The 17,642-nt window shown below is 42.3% G+C and overlaps 1 protein-coding gene across 1 annotated transcript in view; it reads left to right on the forward strand.

The window, feature by feature from the left end:
• WSB2 (WD repeat and SOCS box containing 2) overlaps positions 1–17,642 on the forward strand; it is a 67,777-nt gene that overhangs the window by 46,156 nt on the left and 3,979 nt on the right. The window contains exons 7-9 of the mRNA XM_073625638.1: positions 4,204–4,376; positions 4,588–4,704; positions 10,565–10,672. Of these exons, the coding sequence (XP_073481739.1) occupies positions 4,204–4,376; positions 4,588–4,704; positions 10,565–10,672 (398 nt within the window). The remainder of the gene's footprint in view (positions 1–4,203; positions 4,377–4,587; positions 4,705–10,564; positions 10,673–17,642) is intronic.

Raw genomic sequence — 17,642 nt, forward strand, 5'->3', positions numbered from 1 at the left:
TGCTACAATATAAAGTAGTGAGTGTACAGCTTGTATAACAGTGTAAATTTGCTGTCCCCACAAAATAACTCAACACACAGCCATTAATGTCTAAACCGCTGGCAACAAAAGTGAATACACCTCTAAGTGCAAATGTCCAAATTGGGCCAAATTAGCCATTTTCCCTCCCCAGTGTCATGTGACTCAGTGTTATAAGGTCTCAGGTGTGAATGGGGAGCAGGTGTGTTAAATTTGGTGTTATCGCTCTCACTCTCTAACACTGCTCACTGGAAGTTCAACATGGCATATCATGGCAAAGAACTGTATGAGGATCTGAAAAAAAGAATTGTTGCTCTACCTAAAGATGGCCTAGGCTATAAGAAGATTGCCAAGACCCTGAAACTGAGCTGCAGCATGGTGGCCAAGACCATAAAGCGGTTTAACAGGACAGGTTCCACTCAGAACAGGCCTTGCCATGGTCGACCAAAGAAGTTGAGTGCACATGCTCAGGGTCCTATCCAGAGGTTGTCTTTTTGGGAAATAGACATGAGTGCTGCCAGCATTGCTGCAGAGGTTGAAGGGGTGGTGGGTCAGCCTGTCAGTGCTCAGACTATACGCTGCACACTGCATCAAATTGGTCTGCATGGATGTCATCCCAGAAGGAGTCCTCTTCTAAAGATGATGCACAAGAAAGCCCGCAAACAGTTTGCTGAAGACAAGCAGACTAAGGACATGGATTACTGGAACCATGTGCTGTGGTTTGATGAGACCAAGATGAATGTATTTGGTTCAGATGGTGTCAAGAGTGTGTGACGGCAACTAGGTGAGGAGTGCAAAGACAAGTGTGTCTTGCCTACAATCAAGCATGGTGGTGGGGAGTGTCAAGGTCTGGGGCTGCATGAGCCATGAGTGCTGCCGGATCTGGGGAGCTACAGTTCATTGAGGGAACCATGAATGCAGAGTATGATCCCCTCCTTTCGGAGACTGGGCCGCATTGCAGTATTCCAACATGATAATGATCTCAAGCACACCTCCAAGATGACCACTGCCTTGCTAAAGAAGCTGAGGGTAAAGGTGATGGGCTGGTCAAGCATGTCTCCAGACCTAAACCCTATTGAGCACCTGTGGAGCATCCTCAAACGGAAGGTGGAGGAGCGAAAGGTCTCTAACATCCACCAGCTCTGTGATGTTGTCATGGAGGAGTGGAAGAGGACTCCAGTGGCAACCTGTGAAGCTCTGGTGAACTCCATGCCCAAGAGGGTTAAGGCAGTGCTGGAAAATAGTGGTGGCCACACAAAATATTGACACTTTGGGCCCTATTTGGACATTTTCACTTAGGGGTGTACTCACTTTTGTTGCCAGCGGTTTAGACAATAATGGCTGTGTGTTGAGTTATTTTGAGGGGACAGCAAATGTATACTGTTATACAAGATGTACACTCACTACTTTACATTGTAGAAAAGTGTAATTTCTTCAGTGTTGTCACATGAAAAGATATAATAAAATATTTACAAAAATGTGAGGGTTGTAATTACTTTTGTGAGATACTGTATATTATATATACATGTCTGTATATATATGTTAATGTGTGTGTATGAATGTATGTATTTATATATATATATGTGTGTGTGTGTGTGTGTGTATATATATATATATATATATATATATATATATATATATATATATATATATATATATATATTAGGAAGAAAGAAGCCTCCTTCCTCACATCACAGCAGCTTCTCACCCATATTTTCCATCTCTGAGCTGCAGAATCTGGGACGGAGATATTTTACAGAGTTGGTCAGTGAGATCTTAAGATCTCCCCTTCATAAACTGGTCATCTGTGTAGGGCTGAAACAACTAATCGATAAATCGACAACTAATCGATTATGAAATTAATCAATTACGATTTTCATAATCGATTAATCGGCCAGTAACATAATGGGTTAAAAATAATAAAATTAGCCCTTTATAGTACAAAAAGAGCAAATCGCTACTGTAAATATTACTTTCACAGTTCTACAGTAAAAAAATGAACCCCTTACAGTAGCGATTATTTGCTTTTTTTGTACTATAAAGGGCTCATTTTATTTTTTTTTTAACCCCATTATGTTACTAAACGTCTTAGAACTGGTTCACATCTTTGTGTTTTTTTTGGTGCTTTTTGCAGAAACACACTACAGTTCATTTAACATGGTTTTCTATGAGACACGTTCACATCTATGCTTTTTTTTTCAGCCGCTGCGTATTTGGAAAGGGTCAAGGACTTTTTTTGTTTTAACGCAAAACTGTGCTTTTTTGGTTCAATATACTTCAATGGAGAAGCTGCAGAAAAGCATGTAATGCATTTTAGCAGCAATTTGTATTTTTTAATCTGCCCAACAACAAATTGGCCAAAAAACTGTATTTCTCTTCTAATAGTGTATACAGTATATTTCCTCTAATAGTGTATATACAGTATATCTCTTCTGTCTGTTATTCTCAGAGTGGATTCAATATTTTGCCCCCGTAACCATATAGTTGGTTGTTTATATTTACCACTGGATAGAGATATTTAAGAATAAATTGCTTTTTTTTAAAAAACTTTACATATTAACTAAATTATACAGCACACTTTTTTTTTTTTTTTTTCTAAGGTTATTAACCGATTAATCGAAACAATAATCGACCAACTAATCGATTATGAAAATAATCGTTAGTTGCAGCCCTACATCTGTGTAAAAGTGAATGACAGAAGGGTGTGTCCTGTGATGAGAAGTGAAGAACATGTTCTCCACTCCTCATCTCAGCTTCATAAACTGACACACCCGAGAGATCATCCGTGATCATCAGGATCTCGGCTCTTCTCTGTTTGATAAACGTACACCTATATCTTTGAGCTGTGGAGATATCTTATGACTGTGGATAAATACTGCGTGTGAGTATCTTGATTGGCTAGTGCAAAATGACATCATTCCCATGCATGCGCAGCTCAGTTTACGTTCTGGTTTGTGTGGCGGGATGACTGCACATCTAGTGAAGTATTTAGTTCCACTTTAAGGCAGCCCTTTTATTATGAATGGGCTGTCAGTGCACCACATCAAATTGGAAAAACTGCAAGACCAGTTTTTTAACAATTTAGTTGCAGGACCACGCATGGTATATGTGATGTGATATGCTGCAGTGCATTGGGCACTACTGTACAATTTGCTGGAGTAACATTCACAATAAATGGCACCAAAACACACTGCGCACAGATCAAATGTATTGCCATGCTTTTGTGTTAATACACTTTAACGTATGTTTTTAGTATTTGTTGCCACAAGTGGCCCACATTGGTCATAAAGTTTTTTATAAATATATTAATAGAATTTCTTAAATATAATTGTTCAAGAAAAAGTGACTTTTTTTTTATATTGGCTGGTTTTTCATCCTAAGGCTTTGTTTAAACCTGCTTTTCTGTCTGAAGCACATTCGGGTCAGTCTTTATAGAGCAGCAGACAGCAGTGAGGTGGTGTTATAGTGTCTCCTTACTGCCTGTTTTAACTCCCAAAATACCAGACAACATTGCACATTCTACATGGTTTCGGGGCGGTTTTCGTTTGCTTTTCTTATCGCTGTGGTGGGATATGAATGTCAATTTGACCACCCTAACAATTAGAAAATCGAACAAACTTTCTTAAAGCAAAAAATTTCCAAAAAAAAATCTACTAGTAGTATATAGCCAGCTAGGAGTGGATTTACTGCTTTAGGGAGAAACTTTCTGAAATTTGTGCCTGGGGATAGAAAGTGAAGGGAAATCTCTCGATTGGCACACAGAAGGCAAATAAAACCCCACCCTGACTAGTTTTAACCTGTCCTTTTTTTTTTAATTATAAAATTGTGTACATTTTAGTTCAAAAGTTTATATTTTCTCAGTAATATTACTTTGGTCCCCAGATCTCATTTGTACAGTAGAACAAAAATTATGCTTTAAATACATTTTATTTGCAAAAGAGAAAATTGAGGTTAGTTTCTGGCAGGGCTAACTGGCATGAATCTGTGGATTGTAATATTGGCTGAGCATAATTACACATTTTTTGTTGGGTAAGGTTTCACAGTTTTATAATTCAGCTAATGAATTTGACTGTTTTAATCCATTTCTACTGTTATTGTAGTTCTCCACTCAGCTCGAAGTGGCTGACGCTTGGAAATGGAGTCTTGCACTTGTTTCTGAACTTGTTTTTTCCTATCTTGTGGTAGGTGCTGCTTTGGAGCATGCGATCATACACTCTCATTCGGAAGCTGGAGGGCCATCAGAACAGTGTCGTATCATGTGACTTCTCTCCAGATTCTGCACTTTTAATCACAGCCTCTTATGACACTACCATGATTTTGTGGGATCCTTATACAGGCGAAAAGCTAAGACAGTTCCTGTAAGTAGTTGCTAGTTTTAGGAGTTGCTTTAGTTTTATAACTCTTGACAAAGGTAATCTGGTTGGTTAAAAGATGATAGATGCATACAAAGGAAAAAAGCTAACAGTCACTATTTTAGTTGTAATAATATAGATGGTGTGATAAATATTTGTAATGCTTAGAGAAATTGGAGTAAAATGTCTTTTGTTGACCGCTGTACTTTGCTCTTAGCCATATTTCGTTGTCTCGTGATCTGGACTATAGCTCTCCAGAACCACAGCTCAGCGCTCTCAGATCCGTCTGCTTTTCACCAGAAGGACTGTACCTTGCAAGCTTGGCAGATGACAGGTGAGAAGTGTTTTGTGCATTTATATAGTAGGATGAAGGATTGAATACATTAAAAAAACACCTGCTGTCTCAATAGTAGATCAAGCTGCGACTTGTACTGTTTACAAGAGACTTTTTTTTTATAACTGATGTTTATTGTGTTCTCAGCTGTTATGTGGCTTATCACGTATAAAGGTTATAAGTAGAGGTGACAAAAACCTAACCAGGAAACAACGGGACTTTTGAGGTGCAATCCATACAGAGACGTCCACTATACAAGGTGTGTCTAAAAGGTTTGAGTGGTATTAGAAAACAAACAAAACAGAAGATACAAATAAATTATGGGCCTTCAAAAAAAAATCGCCATCCTTCACAACACACTTTTGGCAACGTTTATAAAGCTTCTGGCAACTGTCAGCAAACCGCTGTCACACATTCTTGGATTGCCACCATGTCTACAAAACATGCCCCTTTCATAACGCTCTTCAGGCGGGGAAACAGAAAGAAGTCCGCAGGCACCAGATCAGGGGAATATGGTGGATGATTGAGAAGAGGTACACGGCGCTGAGCCAAGAATTGGCGCACACAGATCGCACAGTGTGCAGGCGCGTTATCGTGCAGCAGCATCCACTGCCCAGTACTGTGCAACTCTGGCCAAACATGGAAGATGCGTCGTAGCAACCGTTTCAAAACCTCCTAGTAGAATGTGATGTTCAGCCTAGGTTCACATTGGTCCGATTTGGCAAGCGATTTGACGTGTCAATTCGCATGCCAAATTGCTGGCTATTTCCGGCAATAGCACCATCCGAATCGATGCAGAGCCGCACCGATTCCCAAAAGTCATTTCTGCACTACTTTTGGCGACTTCGGGTGCAATTTCAATAGACATCTGTGCAGGAACCCACACAGATGTCTGTCAAATCGCCCCCAAAGTCAGACTGCATTGTTCAGCTGAACTCGCACGATTTCTAACCCGCAGCAATGTGAACCTAGGCTAAAGGTTTGACCCCAATCGTTGTCAAAGAAGGCAATCAATATTATCTTGACCTTTGGACTTTTGCAGGCGACTATTTGGGTCACGCTTGCTGAATCGTGTTTGGGGTTCTGCTTGTCACGACCGTCCCGAACATGGCTCATCCTCAGTAGTTTCCTTCCCGTTGCAAAAGCATTTGAACCAGTTGCGTAAAGTACACTTGCACCAACGTTTTAATATGTCTCAGTCACCATTTTCCCTAATTTGTAGCAGAACTTGATGTTCACTAGTTGCTTCATTGCACTGTGAACCTACCTCTCACACTGACTATGTTCGACTGCCCGCAGTGGGTTTACCCTGACGGTCACGTGCACTCCACGATAGGTGGCGCTTCTCAACATTTCTCTGCATAGCCATGTGCATGCACCTGGCCCATGGTGCTGTTGAGATAGCGGACCATTCACCAAACTTTTTAGACATACCTCGTATATAAAATACATATGAATTTTATGAAATATTTAAATGTTATAAGCATTCAGATAAGTTCATCTTTTGTAACATATTACATGTTACACCCGTATTTCGGGTGTAACATGTTACTGTGCAGCCGCCGACCCCCCCTCCTTCAGTGACAGCAGGCAGGAGTTCCTCTCCCAGCACCCGCTGTTACATCTTAAAACAATGTGGCTGTACAGGGCTTTGCCCACACAGCTGCATTATTCATTTAGAGTTCTGTGACTAAAAAGTCCCATCCCCCAGATGGCTTGCAAGTCTAAATGAAATAGGAGAGCACTGATGAGCGTCCTCATAGATCATTGGCTCTTCCTACACTTCAGTATAGAGCTGCACGATTCATTGTTAAAAAAATCACGATCTCGACTCAACCCCCCTCAGGATCTTAACCACTTGCCCACTAGGCCAATTCTGACATTTCTCTCCTACATGTAAAAATCATAATTTTTTTGCTAGAAAATTACATAGAACCCCCAAACATTATACAATGGTGGTTATTGCAACTTTTTATCTCACACGGTATTTGTGCAGCAATTTTTCAAATACGTTTTTTTTTTGGAAAAAAAACTGTTTCATGCTTTAAAAAAACAAAACAGTAAAGTTAGCCCAATTTTTTTGCATAATGTAAAAGATGAAGTTGCGCCGAGTAAATGGATACCTAACATGCCACGCTTCAAAATTGCACACGCTCGTGGAATGGCGCCAAACTTCGGTACTTAAAAATCCCCATAGGCGATGCTTTAAAATTTTTTACTGGTTACATGTTTTGAGTTACAGAGGAGGTCTAGGGTTAGAATTATTGCTCTCGCACTAACCGTCGCGGCGACACCTCAAATGTGTGGTTTCAACACCGTTTTCATATGTGGGCGGGACTTACGTATGCGTTCGCTTCTGCGTGCGAGCACACAGGGACAGGGGTGCTTTAAAAAAAAAAAAATGTTGTTATTAATTTTACTTAAAATTTTCTAATTTGACACTTTAAAAAAAAAAAAAAAAGTTTTGATCACTTTTATTTATTTATTTTATTATTTATTGTAAACATCCCTTGTAATAGGAATATGGCATGAAAGGACCTCCTTACAGTGAGATATGGGGTCAATAAGACCCCACATCTCACCTCTAGGCTGGGAAGCCTAAAATAAAAAAAAAAAAAAAAAAAAAAAAATCACTGCTTCCCAGCCGAGGCGGCTCCGTTTTTCTTAATGCAGAGGCCGGGCGTGACGTCATAATATCGCGCTCTGCCTCCGTCGATCATAGAGACTTCGGCGACCATCTGGTCCGACGAAAATCTCTATGGTGGACATCGGGGGCCGGCGGATCTGTTCTCTGACTCGCCGATTGCAGAGGTGAGTCGGTAGAAGCACCGGAGGGCGGGGGGAGGGGGGACGTCCCCTCTCGCCACCCGTAAGAACGATCTAGTGGCTGACCAGCCGCTATGATCGTTCTTATGGTGTAGGTAATCGCCACCTGAAAACGCTGATATCTGATTGATGCCTGTAGCTTCAGGCATCATTCAGATATACCATCATAAAGCACAGGACGTCCATGGACGCCCAGCAGTCGGCAAATGGTTAATCCAGCATTTCCACAATTCATGTAAACCGTGCAGAGTAGTTCTCCTGCTCACAGCTGTCGAAAAAACGCAGCCTGAAGGAGAGATAAAAAAGAAACATTGCATCAGTCTGCTCTTTTAGAGCTCAAAGGGGTGAACTTTGGTCTGTAAGGCCTCTTGCACATGATACTCCTGTTTGAGCACCTACTTTTTCAGAAGTGTTTTTTTAATGTATTTTCACGCATATGCGTTCACACAATATTCGCGCACATTTTCGCACATGCGTGGAAGCTTGTTTTCGGATTGCAAATGTCAGTGGACAAATATGTTTGCATTAGCGCGATTACGCGCATGAGGCATAAATTACTGACCAAATATGCAGTTTTTTCCTTTTTTTTTTTTTTTACTGAAGAATACACGGCGCTTGTTTACATGCCTGTGTGTATAGGCACATTACAATTAATGGGCTGTATTTTAGCTCAGTAAAAAAATAAGCTGTACTGAGCATTTTCAAGATGCAGTGTGCAAGAGGCCTTAATGTCAGTTTAACCACTTAAAGACCAGGCCTTTTTCTGACGCTTGTTGCTTACAAGTTAACCACTTGCCGACTGGGCACTTATACAGAGTGCCCCCTAACCAGACCAATTTTCAGCTTTCAGTGCTCACATTTTGAATGACAATTGCTCAGTCATGCAACACTTTACCCATACAAAATGTTTGCCCTTTTTTTCACACAAATGGCGCTTTCTTTTGGTGATATTTAATCACCACTGAGTTTTTTTATTTTTTTGCGCCATAAATGAAAAAAGACCGAACATTTTGTAAGAAAAAAAAATTCATCTTTCTTCGTTGCGGTTATAAATTAGTAATATTTCGTCAGAAATTTTGGCCAAAATGTATACTGCTACATATTTTGGTAAAAATAACCCACATAAGTGCATATTTGTTTTTTGTGAAAATTATAGAGTCCACAAGCTATGGTGCCAATCACTGAAAATTAATCACACCTGATGTACTGACGGCCTAATATCTTGAGGCCCTGAAATGTCAGGAAAGTACAACTACCCCCCCCCCCCCACCACCACCACCACCACCACCACCACCCCCCCCCCAAATGACCCCTTTTTGAAAAGTAGACATTCCTTAGTAAGAGGCATGGTGAGTGTTTAGAAGTTTTTCCGATAATTCTTTACAAAATTAAGTCCCCCCCCCAAAAAAATTGTCATAATTACAAGTTATTCAAGAGATTGGAATTGGCACTGATGAGTACTGATTGGGTGTGGCACGGATGAGCACTGATGTGGCACGGATGAGCACTGATGTGCATGAGCACTGATGAGGTGAGGCATGGATGAGCGCTGATGAGGTGAGGCATGGATGAGCGCTGATGTGGCACAGATGAGCACTGATGTGTCACGGATGTGGCATTGAGGAGTATGGATGTGACACGGACGAGCCATGGATGGAGCATGGATGAGACATGTACGCTTGCACAGATCAGCGCCGTGGGCACGTCACATCCAGCCCACAGCACTGCTGCACCTCCTCTCTTCGCATGCTTTACCAATTGGTGCGAGGAGAGGGGAGGAGCTGAACCAAACATCTGATCGCTCCGTCATTGGACGGAGTGATCACGTGATAAAGGGCTGCTGTCATTGGCCCTTTACCCGTTTCATGACGCGCCGGATCTGGAAGACCCGATGGTAACGGACATTCCCAGGTGCCTGGGGGCGCGCGATTCTGGGAGGATGTTATAGTACACCCCCCCCAGAGTTATCCGACCGCGCTGTAGCCATTTTTCAGCTAGAAATTACACATATATATATATATATATATATATTTATATTTATATTTTAGCAGAGACCCTAGAGAATACAATGGCGATCGTTGCAATATTTTATAATGTACTTGGGATGCCTTCTTTCAAACACAAATTTTTGGGAGAAAATACACTTCAATGAATTTCAAAGAAAACTAAATGGTAAAGTTAGCCCAATTTTTTTGTATGATGTGAAAGATGATGTTACGCCGAGAATAGTGATCTTTATTCTATTCAGAATCGTGCGGCTCTACTTCAGTAACTGTCTGCCTGTATAGGAGCTGTTCTGAGTTTCTGCAGGATCTCATTGGTGGCCAACAGGCATTTTTTCCTGGTTAGGTTTTTGCTAGTTTCTCTAGTTGAATAAGGATGTCCGTACATTTTCCCTATCAAGGGTGCTACAAAGAAATCATGACTTCCTATATGGTGATTAACTGTGTGCCCCTAGCAGGGCTGTCTTTTACCGCCACGGGGATGCACAGTGTTGTGTGTATCCCTGTGCCGGCAGTCCTATAGATGTGTCCCAGTATTACATCTGTGCAGTTGCACGGCCTTGAATGCACCCAGGTTGAGTTTGGGGCCAAGAAACCCGCACAGATGTAACATCGGGACACAGCAGTTGTGTTTGTGCAGCCATGGGTCCCAATACACATCTATAGGACTGCCGACACGGGGATGCATGTAACACCTGTACATCCCTGTGCGATAACACACGTCACTTTGCAGGGCACACAAGTTATCGCCTAATTTAAATGGGGCCTATAAGTAAAATAGATAGTATAGTTGAGTAGAACAAACTGTCATTTGATATCTAAACCTATAAATAATTTTATGAAATGTAAGTGATCTTTGATTTTATACCAGTGCTTGTTCATATAATGTGTAATGTAACATTAGAAATAAAAGTAAACATGTGTGGTCCTCAGAGTTCAGAATGTCACACCTCTTTTTTTTTTTTTCCATTTTGAATACCTCATTTAATTTTGAGGTCCTTACATTTTTTTTTTTTAAAACACAAATGCAGATTTCTGAGAATATGGTCCCTGGAACATGAAGAGCCCTTGTCCGCCGCACCAGTAACAAATGGACTATGTTGTACATTCTTTCCACATGGAGGAATTCTTGCTACAGGGTAAGTAAAATGCAAAAGTGCATATGTAGTAGTAATATGATTTTACCATGCACCCCAGTCATCTTATTACTCTGGATATCTAATTGCTTACCAGCCAGCTCAGTGCACTGCCACTTCTACTTCTGAGATATTATTTTTAATTCTAAATTAATTTCTAAAGGAGGTATTGTGGGGCCAACGTTAAGTAATGATATTACCACATGTATTCTTTACATAATGTCATTCCATAACTATGAGGGCAGTGACCAACTATCTGCAATACTTTATAAACCACTTACCTGAAAGAAGTATGCAGTTCAAATAAGTCAAAGAAAATTGGAATTACTGACCTGCATACTTACGCTTTTTCAGATCAATAACTCAAGGTGTTACAAGAGGAGAGTCGTTGGTATAGTCAGCTGTCATTTTCGGAAGGCTCTATATGCCTCTAATAAATGTTTTCTTTAATGACCAATAAAAGGAAGCTTAATATTTTTTTTATTTCCAATTATGACAGAATTGGTTTGTTATCAAAAGGGGCTTTATAGAGAATGGAGATATAATGGTGTTATAATTTAAGGACAAATCGTAGGTACGGCCCTAACAGTCATTTGGGAAAATAACAATAATCTAATTGTACAGTGTAGTACCAACATTTGTTTTGATTGTACATTCTTTAGAGTGGGCATATGCCCAGTCCTGCTAGTATTATTTCCGATGTGAAGTAAACAGTAGCTAGAATATGAAAAATAAGGGCTCTTGTTGCTTTTAGGTGCATTCTGCTTTGCATTTCCACTTATGGGAGAGGGAAGTAGTTCTGACATGAACAAAAGGCTGTTGAAACTTTTACTGTGTATGCAAACCCAAATAATGAACATTTTCTTATTTGCTCCCTTTTAAGTGCAAAAAATACCTATTTTGCCAGAAATCTTGTGGGTTGAACCATTCTGTGCTTTCTGTCTGCACCAGGAAGGGTTATGGAGATAAGGAGGGTGGGTGTTCTTTGTAATGCATCAGAGTGAGGGGAATTTACGAAGACTGGAGCTGACAGAATCTGAAGCAGCTGTGCTATGCAGCAAATTGGCTTCTAGCTTTCCCTTTCAAAGCTTACCTGAAAAAGCTGAAGTTAGAAACTGATTCTGGCTGCTCCAGTTTTAGTAAATTCCCCACACTGTGTTATGTCAAAGGTACGGTCACACTATGTTTCTGGTACAACTACAATTTTTTTTTTTTTTCTGAACTCGCAGTTCATTTAAAGGGATAAAACACAGAGGAACTTGCATGCATTCCAGAGTGGTACTAAGTGTTTTTATTTATCATATATCCTAGGACACAGGGGGGCTTCATATCCATTATGATAGGTTATGCTGCTGTCTTTAGATGACTGGACACTGGGGCAAAAAGACAGGAAATCCCCCCCCCCCCCCCCGACATAACCTCTCCCATCTATTCAAAGCTTCATTTTTTTTTATTTGTTTTTAGCGTCTTAGGTGATGTGCAGTCCCTGCATGAAAATAACTAGCTTCTCAATAATTCTACCTGGGATTCTACTAGCTTCCAGTTCCATTGCCTACAGCTTTCCTAAGCCCATAGACCTGGTCACTGGACCCTGCACTGAACAAGTGGGGATGGCCTGTAAGGTTGCTGGATGTCACTAGACCCTGCTGTTCTGGACCCTATTCAATGATATTTTGCCTGGTGATCTAAAAGGGTGCTGTGCAGGTCTAGGGCAGTGATCCCCAGCTGTAGCGTTGGGTCCATAAAGGCCCTTGTAGCAGAGGCCACTGTGATGGGTATAGAGTGGATCAGGGGGTCCTTGAGCTGGACTGGTAAGTGTCCTGGGGAAATCCCTGCTGGTAATCCCCTTTTAATGCTTTGGTGACCCCCCCCCCCGCATTCCCTGCCCTCCTGCATTCACCCACAGTCAGTTTAGGCAGAGTGCGCATGCAAAGCATGGCCAATGATGTCACAAGTGGAGCGCACTAGCAGTGCCATGTGTGAGCCCACAGTCTTAGTTGGGACTAGGGGTTGCAGGGTTGCTACTATGGGACTAAAGGTCACAGCAAACAAGTGACTCCTCTGGTTGGACTAAAGCAGCAGCAGCAAAACCGCAACATCCTCAATCCTCCCCTATGCAATCTTAATCACAAGTTGTTTCTTCTGCTCAAAAGGTTTGCGTACTCACCCTGGCAAGGGGTTAGTTTTGCCAAAAAGATTCGCTCAGCAATACCCCATGGAAAGTGAGCTCACATAGAAATTGCGCTTTCCTTCGGTGACTCCGGCAGTTTCTTATCTCAATAAGACTCTTACATGTCCAGTGGATGAGGTCCTTTATTTGCTCTGGTAGTGGCTTCTTTATAGCCACCAATTGCAGCTATAGCTGTGTTCCAAAGCCTTTGGGTTTGATCTTGTCATATGATGAAAGAGGGATCCTACTAGTGGAGATGCAGAAACCTGGAATATTTCCCACATGCTCTCAGCTTCTCGGTGGATGCCTTGAATGGACTCCATTTAACAACTTTCTTGTTTAGGTGTCTTGCCTGTACACATGCGCAGGATCTTATGGCTGAAGTTTTGGGCAGCTGAGTTACGCTGCAAGAAGCATTTGGAATATTAACCCTTCAAAAGAAACTTTGTTTAGTCCTGGTTTGGATGATTACATCCAAAGTGACAGTGGGTAAAAGTGTACTTTTACCACTCAAGAAGAAGTCACAGAGCCTACAGTTCAATGAGTAGCCTTGCCATTTGGCCTGCTCACAGCTACCAGAGTGTTCACTAAGGTCATGGCCCTGGTCATGGAGTCCCTGTTATAGACTCCTGGGCTACTTACTTCTGAGGAAGCAATACGCTTTCGCTTTTGCTTAAATAATGTGCTTCACACAGTGCACACTCTGGAGAGGTATTTACGGGTTCTAAATATTCAAAAGTCGGCCTTAGTCCTAACCCAGAGATTCAAATGTCTACGTCTGACCCTAGATACCATCCAGGCAAGAGTGTTTCTCCATCCAGACAAATGTCTTGCTCTGAGGACTTGCCCAAGACTCTAGCAAATCCCTCGATTTGTTTTTGCATGTGGGTTCTGGAAAAGATGGTAGCCTCCTTTTGAGACAGTGTCCTTTGCCTAGTTTCATTCCAGGCCCCTCCAAAGGAATGTCGTAGGGCCATGGGTCAGGAGGTCACAGTCATTGGGTTCCCCAATGTCATTATTCTCCAGCACGAGACTGTCTCTGTACTGGTGGGTGTCTTCCCAGATGCAAGAGATGGGAAAATCCTCTCTCTCTCTCTGTCCTGAAATTGAGGGTGATTTATTTTGTCCTGCTGCATTGTTTTGTGTTGCTGATGGACCTCCTGTAAGGGTTCAGTTGGACAATGTGACGGTGGTGATGTACAGAAATCATCGAGGCACCAGAATTTGGGCTGCACAGGAGGAAGTGGGATCTCCTCTTTTCTTGGGCAGAACTTCATGTCCCTGCACTGTCCGTAGTCCAAATTCCAGGGATGGAAAGTTGGCAGACGGATTCTCTTAGCCAGCAGCAGCTGTCTTGAGGGGGTGGTGGGCTCTTTACCCAGGAATTCTGCCGATAATGCGGAATTCTAATGTGGATCTTGTGGTGTTCAGGTCTCAATATGAAGTTAGGTTCATCTCAAGGACAAGGGTTCCTTGAAGATAGGCAGAAGAATGAAGAAATTTGCAGAGCTGTGCTGTGAATAGACAAGCTCTCTGCTAATCTATTTATAGCACCCTCCCTGGCACAAATTTTCAGCTGCTTTTATCTCCTGCGTTGGAGAACTTGTCGGAATTTATCATGCTGATAACAGAGGAACGAAGCAGCAGAAAGACATGGGACTTAGGGCTTTGGAGAGAGATAAGTAAACACTACAGATATATATGCTCAGGTCAGATTTCATGAATGGGGTTTACATCCACTTTAAGGAAGATTAACCACAGAACTTGGAAATCTTATTTTTCTAGGGGATCGTATATATGGTACGTCACATACTGGCTTTTCTCCAGTCTGGAGTATGATCTGGAACTGACTTTGAGTATCATCAGTGGACAGATTTAGATCTTGGCAGTACCTTTTCAGAGATTGCTTCACATTCCTTGAGTGTCACACTCATTGTTCCACTGATTAGGATTCAGTTGACTCCATGGGACCTCAACTTGGTACAATTCTGTATTGCAGGAAGCTCAGTTTGATCCCATCTGGGATATTATTTTAGTCTTTCTAACTCAGATGATTATTTTTCTTGTCTCTTGTCGTTACAAGGTGGTTCTACGGTCTCAGCCATCATTAAAGAGGGGGTCCAGCCAACCCACCCACCAAAAATTAAGTCAGCAGCTACAAATACTGCAGCTGCTGACTTTTAATTTATGGACAATGTCGGCACCCCAGCCGATCTTCGGATCGGCTGTCTGGTGCAGCCGCCGCCATTCCTGGTAAGGGAACCCAGCAGTGAAGCCTTTTTGGCTTCACAGCTGGTTCCCTACTGTGCATGCTCAAAGCGTGCTGCGCTTTCTAATTAGCCCGGAGGTGGAGGAAGGAGGAGGGGGCTGAACCTCCGAGAGGCGACTCCGTCTCCAGAGTTTGGGAACGGTACCTGTCAAAAACAGGTACCCGTTCCCCCTCCTCCCTGAAAGGTGCCAAATGTGGCACTGGAGGGGGGGAGGAGACTGATAAGTGGAAGTTCCACTTTTGAGTGGAACTCTGCTTTAAGGTGGCTTCTTTTTTCTATCTCAACCAAGATATAGTGGTACCGAACTTCTGTCCTAAACCTCAGACATCAGGGGACAAGACTTTTTACACCTTGTGTGGTAGCTCATGCTTTTAGGTTTTACCTGAATTTGTCTGCTGCAAATCATCAGTCAGATTCCCCACTAGTGCTTACTGAAGGCCCAAGGAAGTGTTAGGCCGCTTGCAAAGCTACCATTTCTCGTTTTATTTGTCAGCCAATGTCTCAACTGCTGGTCTCAAGGGAAAAGTTCCACCATTTTCGGTGACTGCTCATTCTGCCAGGAGTGTGCTTTCTTTGGTCGACAAGTTTTGCATGCTTCTGAGTGAGCTTCTAACGTATTTTGGTATAATTGTTTGGGGCCTTTTGCCTTGTTACCCTCCCCTCATATTCATTGTTTTGGGACATCCCTATTGTAATGGATATGAAGATCCCCTGTGTACTGGGATTTCTTGTTTAGCTGTAAAATCCTTTTCTTGGAGTACATTACAGGCTCCTCTTCCTTTGTGGCCCATGGCTTGCTGCAAAAACAAACCTTGTCTAGATCAGAGGTGTTATGCCTAGGGGGGGATTTCCTTTTTTTTGCCAGTGTCCCATTACCTGAAGGTGGCAGCATAATTCTATCCTAATAGATATGAAGATCCCCTGTGTCCTGTGATGTACTCCAAAAAAAGGATTTTATGGGTAAACCAAACCGCACCTCTTCTCCATAACCCCATCCTGAGACTGAACAGTGAAAGGAACAGAGGCAGACTGATGAGCTCATCTTCCCATCACTCTGCTCTCTCTCCTCCTATCAGCATGTCACTTGCCCTGCAGCACAAGTGATTGGCTCCTTTGGCTGCATCTTGCTCCCCCAGTCTGAGCTCTGATGTATAGTATTTGAAGGGGGTGATTACAGAACAAATTCAGGTACATACATTCAGGCAAAAAAGAGACAGAATAACAACAAAAAAAAGTTATCAATTGCTTTGCACTTTAATGAGTGAAATAAGTATTTGATCCCCTATCAGTCGGCAAGATTCCTGGCTCCTAGGTGTCTTCTATACAGGTAACAAGCTGAGATCAGGAGCACTCTTTTAAAGAGAGTGCTCCTAATCTCCGCTTGTTACTTGTATAAAAGACACCTGTCCACAGAAGCAATCAATCAGATTCCAATCTCTCCACCATGGCCAAGACCAAAGAGCTGTCAAAGGATGTCAGGGACAAATTTTTAGACCTACACAAGGCTGGAATGGGCTACAGGACCATCACCAAGCAGCTTGCTGAGAGGGTGACAACAGTTGGTGCGATTATTCGCAAATGGAAGAAACACAAAATAACTGTCAATCTCCCTCTGTCTGGGGCTCCATGTAAGATCTCACCTCGTGGAGTTTCAATTATCATGAGAACGGTGAGGAATCTGCCCAGAACTACACGGGAGAATCTTGTCAATGATCTCAAGGCAGCTGGGACCATAGTGACCAAGAAATTAGTAACACACTACGCTGTGAAGGACTGAAATCCTGCAGCGCCGCAAGGTCCCCCTGCACATGTACAGACCTGTGTGAAGTTTGCTAATGAACAATGATTCAGAGAAGAACTGGGAGAAAGTGTTGTGGTCTGATGAGACCAGAATCAAGCTCTTTGGCATAAACTCAACTCGACGTGTTTGGAGGAGAAGGAGGAATGCTGCCTATGACCCCAAGAACACCATCCCCACTGTCTAACATGGTGCTTTGGGGGCGTTTTTCTGCTAAGGGGACAGGACATCTTCACCGCATAAAATGGACGGGGCCATGTATCCTCAAATCTTGTGTGAGAACCTCCTTCCCTCAGCCAGGGCATTGAAGATGGGTCCTGGATGGGTATTCCAGCATGACAATGACCCAAAACACACGGCCAAGGCAACAAAGGAGTGGCTCAAAAAGAAGCACATTAAGGTCATTGAGTGGCCTAGTCAGTCTCCAGACCTTAATCCCATAGAAAATATGTGGGGGGGGGGCTGAAGGTTCGAGTTACCAAATGTCAGCCTCGAAAACCCTAATGACTGGGAGAGGATCTGCAAAGAGGAGTGGAACAAAATCCCTCCCGAGATGTGTGCAAACCTGGTGGCCAACTACATATAATTACATAGTTTAGTCAGGTTGAAAAAAAAGATATAAGTCCATCTAGTTCAACCATAAAAATAATATCATTCAAGCCCATATACCCAATCCTATACCCACAGTTGATCCAGAGGAAGGCAAAAAACCCCAGCAAAGCATGATCCAATTTG

Source organism: Aquarana catesbeiana, linkage group LG01, assembly GCF_042186555.1.
Source record: "Aquarana catesbeiana isolate 2022-GZ linkage group LG01, ASM4218655v1, whole genome shotgun sequence".
Classification (NCBI taxonomy): Eukaryota; Metazoa; Chordata; class Amphibia; order Anura; family Ranidae; genus Aquarana; species Aquarana catesbeiana.